General features: G+C 52.2%; 1 protein-coding gene across 11 annotated transcripts in view; it reads left to right on the top strand.

Annotated features, from left to right (window-relative positions):
* Window positions 1–12,790, top strand: part of TBC1D9B (TBC1 domain family member 9B) — a 39,782-nt gene continuing 26,992 nt past the window's right edge. For 6 of the 11 annotated variants that reach the window (XM_072731877.1, XM_072731874.1, XM_072731873.1 and 3 more), the window contains exons 1-4: window positions 10–243; window positions 3,831–3,941; window positions 7,576–7,694; window positions 12,305–12,533. In XM_072731877.1, coding sequence (XP_072587978.1) covers window positions 126–243; window positions 3,831–3,941; window positions 7,576–7,694; window positions 12,305–12,533 — 577 coding nt within the window. In that variant the 5' untranslated portion in view covers window positions 10–125. Of the gene's footprint in view, window positions 244–3,830; window positions 3,942–7,575; window positions 7,695–12,304; window positions 12,534–12,790 lie in introns of all 11 variants that reach the window. The other 5 variants (XM_072731881.1, XM_072731878.1, XM_072731875.1 and 2 more) reach the window with 5 other exon arrangements.

Genomic DNA, 12,790 nt, shown 5'->3' with positions numbered 1-12,790 from the left:
CCCCGCCGCTCCGCCCCGCCCTGCCCCGCCCCGCCCGCTCCGCTCCGCTCCGGCGCCGCGGCGGCGGTGGCGGCGACGGTGGCGCTTCCGCCTGGCCGGCCTCGGCCCGGTGCGAGCGGCCCAGGATGTGGCTGGGCCCCGAGGAGGTGCTGGTGGCCAACGCGCTGTGGGTGACGGAGCGGGCCAACCCCTTCTTCGTGCTGCAGCGGCGCCGCGGCCACGGCAAGGGCGGCGGCCTCACGGGTGAGCGCGAGCGGCGGGGCCTGGGGACGCGGCGGCCTGCGCGGGGGCGGGGCGGGGCGCGGCGGCGGGCGGCGGGGCCGGGGCCGGCGGGCAGAGGTGCTGCCTTCGGGGGCTGGTGGGACGGGCCGGCCTGGGCGCCTGTGCCCGACGCGGTGCCCGCGAGCTCCCCGGGGCGCGCAGCCCCCAGCACGGGAGTCACAGCTGAAAATCGGCGACGCCTCCTGGTCCTTGGCCTCTGCCTCAGTTTCTCCAGGTGCCGCCGAGGAGCCAAACGACACAAGCACACGTTTTCTTTTGCGTCTTCCCTCCCCCCACCCGTGCCCCCGAATTACTCTTAGCCACTCCGATGCCCCCCGCGCCCCAGGACGCCCCTGGCCTCGGCCCCCGCCCTCCGGCTCCTCCTCGCGCACCTTTCCTGCCTCTTGGTGCCCCGGAGCCGGAGCCGCAGACGGAGGCTGCACTAATTACCCGTAAGGCTGTTGGGAGAGCCAGCCGGGTGCCTCGTCGTCCGTCCCGCAGCACTCCCGGAGTTGGTGGCATGTGGCATCCTGGACGAGCCGGCCGGGCCTACCCTCTGCAGGTGTCTCCCGAGGTCCCTCGTGCTCTAAGCCTGTGGGGTCACTGCCCGTCCAGCTCGGGCAGGCTCGGGGCTGGACCAGTGTCTGTGCTTCTCACAAGTTATCAACAGAAATTTCCTTGAAACATCCTGATTGTAAACATGTGCGGCGAAAACAGCCCTGCCAGGTGCAGGCAGAAGTTCCCTCCTCGGCCACCCTCTCCTGCGCCACACCTCCTAATGTGGAAGACACTGTGCCTTTCCTAAGAAAATTGTGTTCCCTTCCGTGCCTGGGGTGCCGCCCACAGCCTCAGGAATCACAGGAGTCGGTCCTGGACCCTGGTCCTGGGCTAGCGGTTCAGTGGAGGTCAGATAACAGCCCCTCTGGGTATTCTGAGCCATGGTCAGCCTCAGAAACTAGCTGCAAGCGCATGTAGGAAGGCAAGGCACGGTGCCCAGTACCTTCTGTTGCGCCAGCATACCAGTGTATCCAATTTGGCCGGTGCACTTCCACTCTTGTTCTGTGCTCTGTGCTTCTAAAGATCAGCTCAGAGGGCGGGTGGGACCCTCTGTGCTCCGCTCTGCCTTCCTGTGCACAGAAGGCCCTTTCCACCTCACCCATCTCCCTCCCTCCCAGAACCACTCCTTCAGCTCCCTGTTCCAGGCAGGTTCTGTGAGCCCCACCGTGGCTCCTGGCATGGCCTTCCCTGTGCCATCATAGACACCGTGGCCTCCTGAACCCTGCCTCCCCAAGGGAGAGACAGTTAGTGATGTGGTTTTGTTCAAGCTGGCTTTTAAAAACACCTGCCAGCCTGTATCCTTCATTGAAGAGTCTGAGTATGATGAGATGGTCTGCCCATGAAAAAGCTTTCAGGCCTCGAAACATGGATATGCCAACAGAATAAGCATTAAAATAAGGTTTCCGAGACCAGAAGAGAAGCCTCAACAGGGACTATGAAAAAGTTTATTCCAAACACTGATAAAGCTTGAATATGCCACTTTTTTTTTTTTTAATATTCATGAGAGACACAGGCAGGCGGCACTAAACTGCTGAGCCACCCAGGCTGCCCTTGAATATGCCACTTTAACTGCAATTTAGAGCGACATTTTAGAACATTTTAATAAAACAAGAGATCACAGACTCATAACTTGGATGTATGTGATGAGTACTTTCTTTTATAATCAGTAATTTTATTTGTTAAAGGATTGAGGAGGAGAGATGCCTGGGTGGCTCAGTGGTTGAGTATCTGCCTTCATCTCAGGTCATGATCCCCTGGCCCTGGGATTGAGTCCTGCATCAGGCTCCTTGCAGGAAGCCTGCTTCTCCCTCTGCCTACGTCTCTGCCACTCTGTGTGAATAAATAAAATCTTGAATAAATAAAATCTTTTTTAAAAGATTGAGGAGGGAAAAAATGATTAAAAATGGAATATGAGGGGCAGCCCCGGTGGTGCAGCGGTTTGGCGCTGCCTGCGGCCTGGTGTGTGATCCTGGAGACCTGGGATCAAGTCCCGCATCGGGCTCCCTGCATGGAGCCTGCTTCTCCCTCTGCCTGTATCTCTGCCTCTCTCTCTCTGTGTCTATGAATAAATAAATAAAATCTTTAAAAAGAAAAAGGAATATGAGGGCAGCCCCGGTGGCACAGCGGTTTAGCGCCGCCTGCAGCCCGGGGTTTGATCCTGGGGACCCTGGATCGAGTCCCATGTCAGGCTCCCTGCATGGAGCCTGCTTCTCCCTCTTCCTGTGCCTCTGCCTCTCTCTGTGTGTCTCTGTGAATAAATAAAAATCTTTTAAAAAGATGGAATATGAAACAAAAGTGTTAAAGTCAAGTTAATCAGTAGAAATTATTCTGGCATCAGCAGGAAAGTGGTAACAAACTATTTACAGATCACACCAAAAGCAGCAATTCATTAAAAAAGAAAACATAAATTCCAATTAGGAACAGTGAACAGATATTTAGGTAGTTTGATAATTCAGTTAACAAAGGGGAGAATCAAACAGTGGTAGAAGGTGGACATTTCCTCTGATTTGTTGGGGAAGTAGTGTCATTGACAAAGGCTGTATGTGATGACAAGTAAAATTTGGAATGCCCCAAAATGCTTCAGTTCAAGATGGAAAAAATTGGATCAGTGTTTTCCCAAATTGAACGGTTCTAAAAATTGCCATGTCGTCTTCAGTCATGATTTCTGTAGCCACAGGGAGCTTCTTTAAACTTCCCAGAATAAGAATGTGTGATTACTTGGCAGAGGAAAGACTACATTATCTCCCTGTTGTTGATAATGGAAAGTAATATTACAAAAACCATCGTTGTCCTTTTTTTAAAAAAATATTTTATTTATTTATGAGAGACACAGAGAGAGGCAGAGACACAGGCAGAAGGAGAAGCAGGCTCCATGCAGGTAGCCCGATGTGAGACTCTATCCCAGGTCTCCAGGATCACGCCCCAGGCGAAGGTGGTGCTAAACCACTGAGCCACCCCGGGACCCACCCCCCCCACCCCCCCACCCCCGCTTTTTTTTAAGCCAGCAGAATACATAGCCGGAAATATCAGGGGAAAATATATCTTAAGAGATGTGTCTGGCAGTAATAAAACACACTGTACTGTTATTCTGGATTTGTGATATTTGTAGTATTGTCTTTGTTTTTAATTTGTGATGGTTGTACTTTTTCATTCTAAACACATACTTGTCTTCAAATCTAATTTTGTATTTTTCCTAAAGAGGGCCTCCCAGAATTGTTTAAGCTTTTGCTTAAACAAAATTGTTTAAGAGAGCCCATAACACCTGCATCAGCCCCTGCCTGCAAGCATTTGTGAGTCTGGAGAATACACGGAAGGTTCTAGGAAGAAGTGGGAGGAGATTTTTTTGATAGGGATCAGATACAGCTGAAGACCTTTGAGGAAAAAGAAGTCATTTGGTGGATGAGGGGGATGCCAGATGTATCTCCATCCGAGCTGTGCAGGGAAGGCAATGCCACCATTCTGGCTGCCTCTAGGGGTTAGCCCTCACCCTCGTCTCTCTGCCCTGCTCCCAGGTCTTCTTGTGGGTACCCTGGACGTGGTGTTGGACTCCAGTGCCCGCGTGGCCCCTTACCGAATCCTGCACCAGACCCAGGACTCGCAGGTCTACTGGACGGTGGCATGTGGTAGGTGCTGGCCGGTCCTGCCCTAGAGGAGCAGGGCCCCCAGGAGGGAGGGGACACAACCTGCATTCCCGGGCTGGATGTTTCCTATGGAGAACCCGGTGCTACCTTTCGTTCAGACCACACAACCCAGGGCTGCATCTAGCTTAGGATGGCAGCCCAGATGTTCAGTACTGCATTGGGATCATCTGTGGACGTGTGTGGAAATGCCCACGTGCAGAACAATGAAAATTTTTAGATTCCCAGCCAAAGTGGGACAAGGTGTCCCCTTGCCTCCTTTTGTCAGCTGGCAAACTGTAAACAAGGGTCCTTTATGCGGTCTAAGTGCCATATTTTGGGCATTTTTGTCTCTTTTGTTGGTGACTTTGCTATTGAAAATGGCCCTACAAAGAAAAAAGAAGGAAGGAGGGAGGGAGGGAGGGAGGAAGGAAGGAAGGAAGGAAGGAAGGAGCCCTATGTATGGTTGCCGACATGCTGGTGGTGCTTCCAAGCACAAAAACGGTGATGTGTCTCATGGGGAGAGAATGTGTGTTTAAAGGAGCTTTGTTCGGGCCTTAATTACTTGTGCTGCTGCTGGCCATGAGTATGATGTTTGGGAATTAATGTATAGGAAATATGGTGCTTTTAAACAGAAAGCTGCATAAAACAGTCATGTATTGATCGGTTGATGAATACATTGTGACCACAGGTTTACAGGAGCTTAGCCCTCCCTGTAGCTCCCCTGGGATCAGTCTTGGCGAATTCCATGTTCCAGGACACTTGCTAGAACCTGACTGCCGCCAGTAATGGCAATGGGCTGTAGCTGTCCTCCCAGGAGGAGACATGCCCACCCCTCCCAAGAGTCTGGGAGGAGGTCCCTTTCAGTGGATACCAGCCTGGCTGAGGTCACTTCGATACATCAGTGGTCACAGCCAGCACTCAGCACTTCCTGCAGGCCAGGCAAACCTCCCAAGAACTCCAGAAGGTGGAACTTTGGGTTCTTTTGTTTTGGGCGGTCTTTTTCTATGTTGAATTTAAGGAAGCAGTGGCCAGAGTGGGTTAGGGGGCCTGAGAAAGGTAATGAGAGCATTCACAACTGAGACCCTGGCTTGAGAAGTCCTCTTCCCCCCTGGTGCCTTGACAGAGGTACCCCTGTATGAATCCATAGACCAAGTCCTCAAAGTCCTGGTTTTCCCAACGCCGAGTGGGGCGTGGTAGGACCCCAGCCCTCCTGGTTCCAGAGCATGCAGGAGAGAGGGGCTTCCATGGAGTAGAGCTCAGGGAGGTTGGTGTGTGCCTGGGCTACAGAGAGACACAGTACTCCGAAATGGGCCCTCGAGACTTTCCTCTGTCTCAGCGATGTTCTTTCTCAGGGAGCAGATGGGGAAGAGGCAGGCAGAAGCAGCGAGGGAGGAGGGTAGCCACACTTCTGGTAGCGTGGGAACCCCTTTGGTGGCAGCAGGGCCTGGTGCTGGGGAGGAGCCTGGGGCTGCTGGGGAGCCTTAGTCCTTAGCTTTGGGCCACATGTGCTGAGCTGCTCCAGCTTCTGCCAGACCTCCCAACCCAGCCTGACCTCTGCTGGGCCCCATCCACCTCCCCTCAGCTCTATAAAACCAGACGAAGTCATGCCGAGACCTGCCCAGTGAATCCTGCCTCCTAAGCCTGCCACTGAAGGACTTTTGGGGTCAGCCCATCTCCATTCCTGTCCTCCTCTCAGCTCACACCTGGCCCTCGGCCAGACCAGACACTTGCAGGGCCTGAATTCCCAACCACACCTGTCCTGGACTGTGTGCATGATATCGCCCCACATCCACCTAACGTCCTCCTCTGTCGAGAACCTGCTCGGGTGTCTGCTCCTATGGAAAACCAGATTCCCCAGACCCAGGCATCTACCTTTTCTTCTTGCTCCTCTAGACTTGCCATGTCTTTACCAGCAGTTTGCAATGAAGGTTCACTGGCTGTCCCACTAGGCCGGCGGCTCCCGAAGAGGGTGAGGATAGGGTCTGCAGCCAGGCAGCCTGGGTTAGGATCATGGTTTGGTTAGTTCCCAGCTGTGTGACACTGGGTGACTTACTTAACCTCTCTGTGCCTCAGCTTCCTCCTATGAAATGAAAAGAATTGTACTGTCTCCAAGGTTCTCTGAGAAGTAAATAAGATACTCCACGAAAAGGTCTGAAAACAGAAATAGCACTTGGTAATAATTAGCTGTTACATTTTTTATTCCCTGAACCTAATATAAAGATGGCATAGTTTGTGTTTACTTAGCGCTAAATGTAGACTGACATCTAGCTAATCATTCTTTTAAATGCATGTATGTAAATATTGACAATCACAGTGCACACAGACCCACACAGGCAGTGTGGACAAGATTTCTTCTGTTTGAGGTTGCCAGGAGTACTTGTCAGAGGGGATGACACCCTTGAGTTGCATTACTTGCATGTTTAACTTCCAAATTCAAATGTGGGTTCTTGGCAAAAAAGAGAGAGAAATCCCTTCTCCTACTAGCTAAGTGGTGGCCTCTGTACACCAGGGAAAGGAAGCCACATGAGAAGCCCAAAGAAAAGTGGGGAAAGAAAGACTTGTGTCTTTGCCTGGGCTCCCCTATGCCCAGTGTGCAGACATTCTCATGGGTCACAGCCTCCCAAGAGGCTGGGCCTTGTGGATACTCGCAGTCCACCCCAGATCAGCTGGAAGCAGGCAGGGCCTTCCCCCTTCTTCTCTGTTCATTTGTTCAGAAAATAGCTCTTGAGAGCAAACCCCCTGCCAGGCACAAGCAAAACCCCAGAGAGGCGGGGGAAGCCAAGCCAGGCAGACGTCCCTCACCCCTTTGCTTCTCCTTCGGGGCCCGTTTCCCAGCTCCTTGAGGGGTGGGCAGAGAAAACAGCCACCCTGCACTTTGGGAATGGTGGTGCACTGCCTTCTCAAAGTTTTTCCGCTGCCTCTGGACCCCCTTCCCCGCCCCCCTGAGAAGCATAGGGACCACTTCCAGAGGAGGGGCAGACACCAGGGGTCCAGCCAAAAGCTGAAGGGGTCAGGCAGAGGTTCCCCCAGGAGGCAGGAGCAGGGCTGGGATGTGAGCAGAGATGGGGAACAGCGGCCTGCAGGCAAAGACCTGGGTGGGTGCATCTGGCTGCACAGAGAGCCAGAGCCTCTGGCGGGCCCAGCAGGAGACCAGCCAGCCTGGGGCCTGGAGCTCTCCAGGACGCTCCAGCTGACGTCTGTGGACACCTGAATCCCCCGGAGGACTGCAGTCACTTATACCAAGTCTGACTGTGTTTGGTTTGTCTTCTCTTTATCCCGAAGGAAAACTGTTGTAACTCAGCAAACCCGCAGATCTCTAGACTATTTCTGGAAGGGCATGTGTGTAACTGGTGGTCATTCTTTCCTGGCATTAGGGAATGTGGAGGCTCTGTCTTCTGCATGACTCTCTGCGATTCTCCCTGAATTATTTTTCGTGCTCACTGGGACCATCCATGACTGTTGTTATAGATACATATATACATAAAGTTGGAGAAAGAAAAGAGGGAGCAGCCTAAAGATTGTAGTCCCTAGGGTATATACAGTACATCAGGTTACCTGTGTTAGCCTCTGAATTTATGTTTAAGGCCTGCTGACTGTACTGACTTTCCTCCTCTTTACTCCACCAAACCTCCCCCAGGTTCTTCCCGCAAAGAGATCACGAAGCACTGGGAATGGCTGGAGAATAACTTACTCCAGACGCTGTCCATCTTTGACAACGAGGAAGATATCACCACCTTTGTCAAGGGCAAGATACATGTAAGGTTCCCCTTCTGCTTCCAGTGCCCACTCCCCGCTCAGGGATGGCGGTGTTCCCCTGTGTCATCTAGTTTACTCTTCAGACAGTGTGGTCTAGGCTCATCTCCCTTAACAGAGGTCAAAAGCATGTATGTGCTCCCATCCTCCTGGTCTCAAGAGGGGCATCTTGGGCAGCCCTGGTGGCGCAGTGGTTTAGCGCCGCCTGCAGCCAAGGGCGTGATCCTGGAGACCCTGGATGGAGTCCCACATCTGGCTCTCTGCGTGGAGCCTGCTTCTCCCTCTGCCTGTGTCTCTGCCCCCTCTCTCTCTCTCTCTCTCTCTCTCTCTCTCTCTCTCTCTCTGCATCTCTATGAATAAATAAATAAATAAATCTTTTAAAAAAAAAAAAAAAAAGAGGGGCATCTTAACTCACTGCTGAGCGGGTCTCCACTTCTGGCTACCCCTGGGGGAGATCTGACCAGCCTCAGCCAGGACTTCCTGCTCCCTGCAAAGAGCCTTAGAGCAGCAAATACACAGGCACACCACTCTGCTGGCCACTTCTCGGCTGACATAACAGGAAAAGGCTAGAAGTGATAGACTAGTTGGAGGAATGTTTTATTTAAAAACGTTTGCGGGGGGATCCCTGGGTGGCGCAGTGGTTTGGCGCCTGCCTTTGGCCCAGGGCGCGATCCTGGAGACTCAGGATCGAATCCCACGTCAGGCTCCCGGTGCATGGAGCCTGCTTCTCCCTCTGGCTGTGTCTCTGCCTCTCTCTCTCTCTCTCACTGTGTGCCTATCATAAATAAATAAAATAAAATTAAAAAAATTAAAAAATAAAAAATAAAAACGTTTGCGGAAAAATAATAAAAATAATAAAAATAAAAACGTTTGCAGGCAGCCCCGGTGGCGCAGTGGTTTAGCACCGCCTGCAGCCTGGGGTGTGATCCTGGAGACCCGGGATCGAGTCCCACATCAGGCTTCCTGCATGGAGCCTGCTTCTCCCTCTGCCTGTGTCTCTGCCTCTCTCTCTCTCTCTCTCTCTCTCTGTGTCTCTATGAATAAATAAAATCTTAAAAAAAAAAAAAAAAGTTTGCACCCTCTGACGAAATACTTCCTTCCCCTGGCATTCATTGTACAGTGTAGGCACATGTGCCGAGCAACATGTAGGCCTCAGGATGTTCCCTGCAGTGCTGTCAGCAAAAAGGCTGAAGAGAGCACCTTCAGTCTGAGAGCAGGAGGAGAAGCAGCCACGGTTTGATCCGCAGAGTGAGAGGGGTGCTACTTCCCAGCATGGCCTTTATCAACACTTCCTAGGTACTCTGCCAAGGCCTTCACGTTCAGGGCACTTGTGAAGTCATACGCAGTGTATCTAATGGTGTGTTTTATAGCTCTGAAAACTGTAGCCATGTGTCAAAACTGACCTCATAGTGATGCTTCGCCTTCTCTTTGGGGGGATAATTCACACCGCGATGAGCATATACCTAGCACATACGCATGTGTGTCTTCTTTCTGTTTGCTGATTTTACCTTAGATTAGATTTCTTGGATGGCTCTTTTTGGGTCAGAGTTTAGCAGTGCAGGATTGCTTTGGGCAGGCCCCTGTGACTTCATTATGCCAGAACTTTCTAGACCTAGGCAGGCGGCACCAAGAGATCCTCAGCTCCTCTCCAGATGTTTTGACGGTCTGAGCAGGACCTGGATTGCCTTTCTAGCTCCACAAGAAAAGGCAAGGAGAGCAGAGGCAAGTCTCTACTCTCCCAGTGTGCAAGCTGGGCAATGATAGTAATAATAATAATGAAGCAACATTATTGAATGCTTCCTACATGCCAGACCAAACAAACTAATAAAACAGAATAAAAATTTCTCCATTGATGCTTGGGTTAAAGAAGAAATGTGCATTAGAAAAATACTTAGAACTGAATGGTCATCAGAATGCCACTACATATCTGCATTCGGGGGCTGCAGCCAAAGCCATATGCAGAAGGAAATTTGAAGCCTCAAATCTGATGATATGAGGAGAAAAAGAAAGGGTGGAAATTAATGAGCTAAGCGTCTAATTCAGCAAGTTAGCATGTCTAACCCCAGAAATCAGGAAATCAAATGGAAATGATAAAAAGAGGAAGTTAACTCCAGAGAAAACAAGAGGACAATGCAGAAAGGCAACAGGGCCAGGAAACAATCTAAGATATAAACAAAGCTGTGGCAAAGTGGCTCTAGGACCGAAGTAGGAAGCCTCACATGAGCAGGGTTGGGAAAGAACTATGGGAAGCACCTATAAAAAAGCAGAGTTGAAGGAAGGAAGGAAGGAAGGGAGGGAGGGAGGGAGGGAGGAAGGAAGGAAGGAAGGAAGGAAGGAAGGAAGGAAGGAAGGAAGGAAGAGGGAGGAAGGAAGGCAGGCCATAAACAGCTTTGAACCAATCAGAGTTTAGACAATCATCAAAATAGGATGTCTTTACTTCCATCACCACTGCAACAAGTTTCCATAAACTTAGTGGCCTTGCACAGGTTCATTTCCTGGGAGTTCTGGAAGTCCCCAGCCCACAGTGGGTCTCACGGGCTGAACACCTTGGTGTGGGCAGGCTGTGCTCCTTCTGGAGACTTGGCGGGGAGGACCTGTTTCCTCGCCGTTTCCAGCTTTTAGGGGCCACTTGTCTTCCTCACTCCTGGGCCCCTTCCTTCATCTTTCATCGTGCTAGCAGCATGGTATCTTCACATCACGCCATCAATCTCCCCATTCCTGTCCTCTCATTCCCTTTGTGGTTCTGACCCTCTTGTCTCCTCTTTACAAGGACCCTTGTGATTATATATTGGGCTCAGCCGAATAATCCGGGACCCTCTCCCGGGTCAGAATCCGTACTCTATCCCATCTGCAGAGTGCCTTTTGTCATGTGAGGTAACATATTCCCAGGTTCTGGGGTTTGGGATTTGGACATCTTTGGGGGTGGGGGGCTCTTATTTGGCCTACCACAAAATATAATTCAAACCGGAACTCAGGAAGAGATAAGAAACCTGAATATGCCTCAAACTATTAAATGGGATTTGTCATTTAAAATCTGCCCGGTAATTTTTATGGTCCTGTTCTGTGGGCCAACAAACCAAATCTCAACCCTGTGAGCCAGGCCAGCCCCTTCCCATTGCTAGGGACCATTCCTCCTGCAGCACTGTCATAAAGGGCAGGGCATTGGGAAGGGGGACCCCAAGAGAATGCAGAGGGAGATGCAGAGCAGATGTCAGCCCCTCTACTCCTGGCTTGGGGCTCCCCAGGGTTCAGCTGCAGGGAGCAGGGAAAGGAGGCTTCTGGCTGAGACCCAGGAAGGGGACTGGTAGGGCACGGCATGGGTGATGGCCTCCCAGTGGGTGGAGCTGAGGGCAGCAGAAGACAAAGATGTGGCCTTAGTATTGAGGCAGGTACTTTGCCAGAGCCTTTTTCCCAGATGGGAGAGCTGCTTCCTACAGGAACATTTGGGAGGCACAAGGGGCAGCTTGAGAGAAAGATGTTGACGTCTCAGCTACAGCATCAGAGCACACCCTACCTCTGGTCCTTATCCAGGCTCCTGGCTGTCCTCCTTGCCCCTGGATGGAGCTCCCCTCAATGGGGGCAGTAGGCCAGGCCCCAAATGCTAGTCTTGAAGTACCTTAGTTTATTGAATCATCCTCCTGGATAAATGCATGTTTAGAGCCAAGGGTGCTAAGAACCTCTTTTACCCGAAGAGCTGGGGCAGCTCTGTGGCCCAGGGTGATGTCTCTGGGCATCCTGAGCCTAGTGAAAACGCTGGAGAACACAGCATGGACATGCCCTAGGCTGGGAGGGGCTGCAGCTGGTGTGAGAGCCTTGAGCTAGGAGGGGCTACAACTGGTGGGTGTACCTGAGCTGGGAGGGGCCTGCACTGGGAGGGGCTGTAGCTGGTGGGTGCACCCTGAGCTAGGAGGGACTGCAGCTGGTGGGAGTGCTCTGAGCTGGGAGGGGCCTGCAACTGGGAAGGGCTGCAGCTGGGAGGGGCTGCAGCTGATGGGAGGGCCCTGAACTGGGAAGGGCTACAGCTGGGAGGGGCTACAGTTGGTGGGGGCTGAGCTGGGAAGGGCTGCAGCTGGGAGGGGCCGCAGCTGGTGGGAGGGTAGGCTCAAGAAGCTGGAGCCCCCTGGTATATTGAGGTGAGGTGGATTCAAATTTAAACGTCTTTGTCATGAGAAAAGCACTGCACAAAACATTGCCACAGGTGGAAGCCGTTTGGGTAAAGAAAAGGGGAAAGAGAAAACCAGGTGTTTCCTTAAAGGTCCATCAGTGTCTCCTTGCCTGGGGGAAACCAGCAGTGGCTACAGTGTGCAAGAGGGAGATTCTTACTGAATACACTTTCTACTCTGATTTTTGTATACCACGTTTATTTTATTTTCCAGAAATTTTGCATGGAAGTAAATGTTTATTTTGAAAGTCAGTACTTCCAGCCAGCCATGCTTGAAGTATTGTTCGTTCAGGGAGTTGAGGGAACCTGCCTGGCATCTGTCCAACCGTGTGCCTCAGCTTCCCAGCTGGTCCTCCCGTGCTTCCGGCCCCAGGGCCAGCACCCAGGAGTCCTGGGTTGAACACCGGGGCCCTCCAGGCCTGCCAGGAATCAGTCCCCTATCCTCCTACAGGGCATCATCGCAGAAGAGAACAAGAACCTGCAGCCCCAGGGAGATGAGGACCCAGGGAAATTCAAGGAAGCCGAGCTGAAGATGAGGAAGCAATTCGGGATGCCTGACGGGGAGAAGCTGGTCAACTACTATTCCTGCAGCTATTGGAAGGGCCGCGTGCCCCGGCAGGGCTGGCTCTACCTGACCGTCAACCATCTGTGCTTCTACTCTTTCCTGCTGGGGAAGGAAGGTGAGTGGCCCCTAGGGCCCCCAGCTGGTCTTGTCATCCTGTACCCACCCCTCAGGACACTCACCACCTCTCCATACCACCAGAGTTCTTGAGTGGCTTCTTTCCTTGTGGCCCCCAGATATTCTGCCCCCACACACCCATTGGAAGGTCTCCCTGAAACCCAGGGCACCTCAGCAGTTGGAGGAAAGGTGGCCCAGACTTGAGCCAGGCTCATACCTGGCTCTCAGGGGGCCCTGGCCCACCTGTATCCACCAACA

The sequence above is a fragment of the Vulpes vulpes genome, chromosome 12 (genome assembly GCF_048418805.1).
Source record: "Vulpes vulpes isolate BD-2025 chromosome 12, VulVul3, whole genome shotgun sequence".
NCBI classification, from domain to species: Eukaryota; Metazoa; Chordata; class Mammalia; order Carnivora; family Canidae; genus Vulpes; species Vulpes vulpes.
Note: the sequence above shows the minus strand (reverse complement) of the source record. Positions and strands in the feature narration are given on the sequence as shown.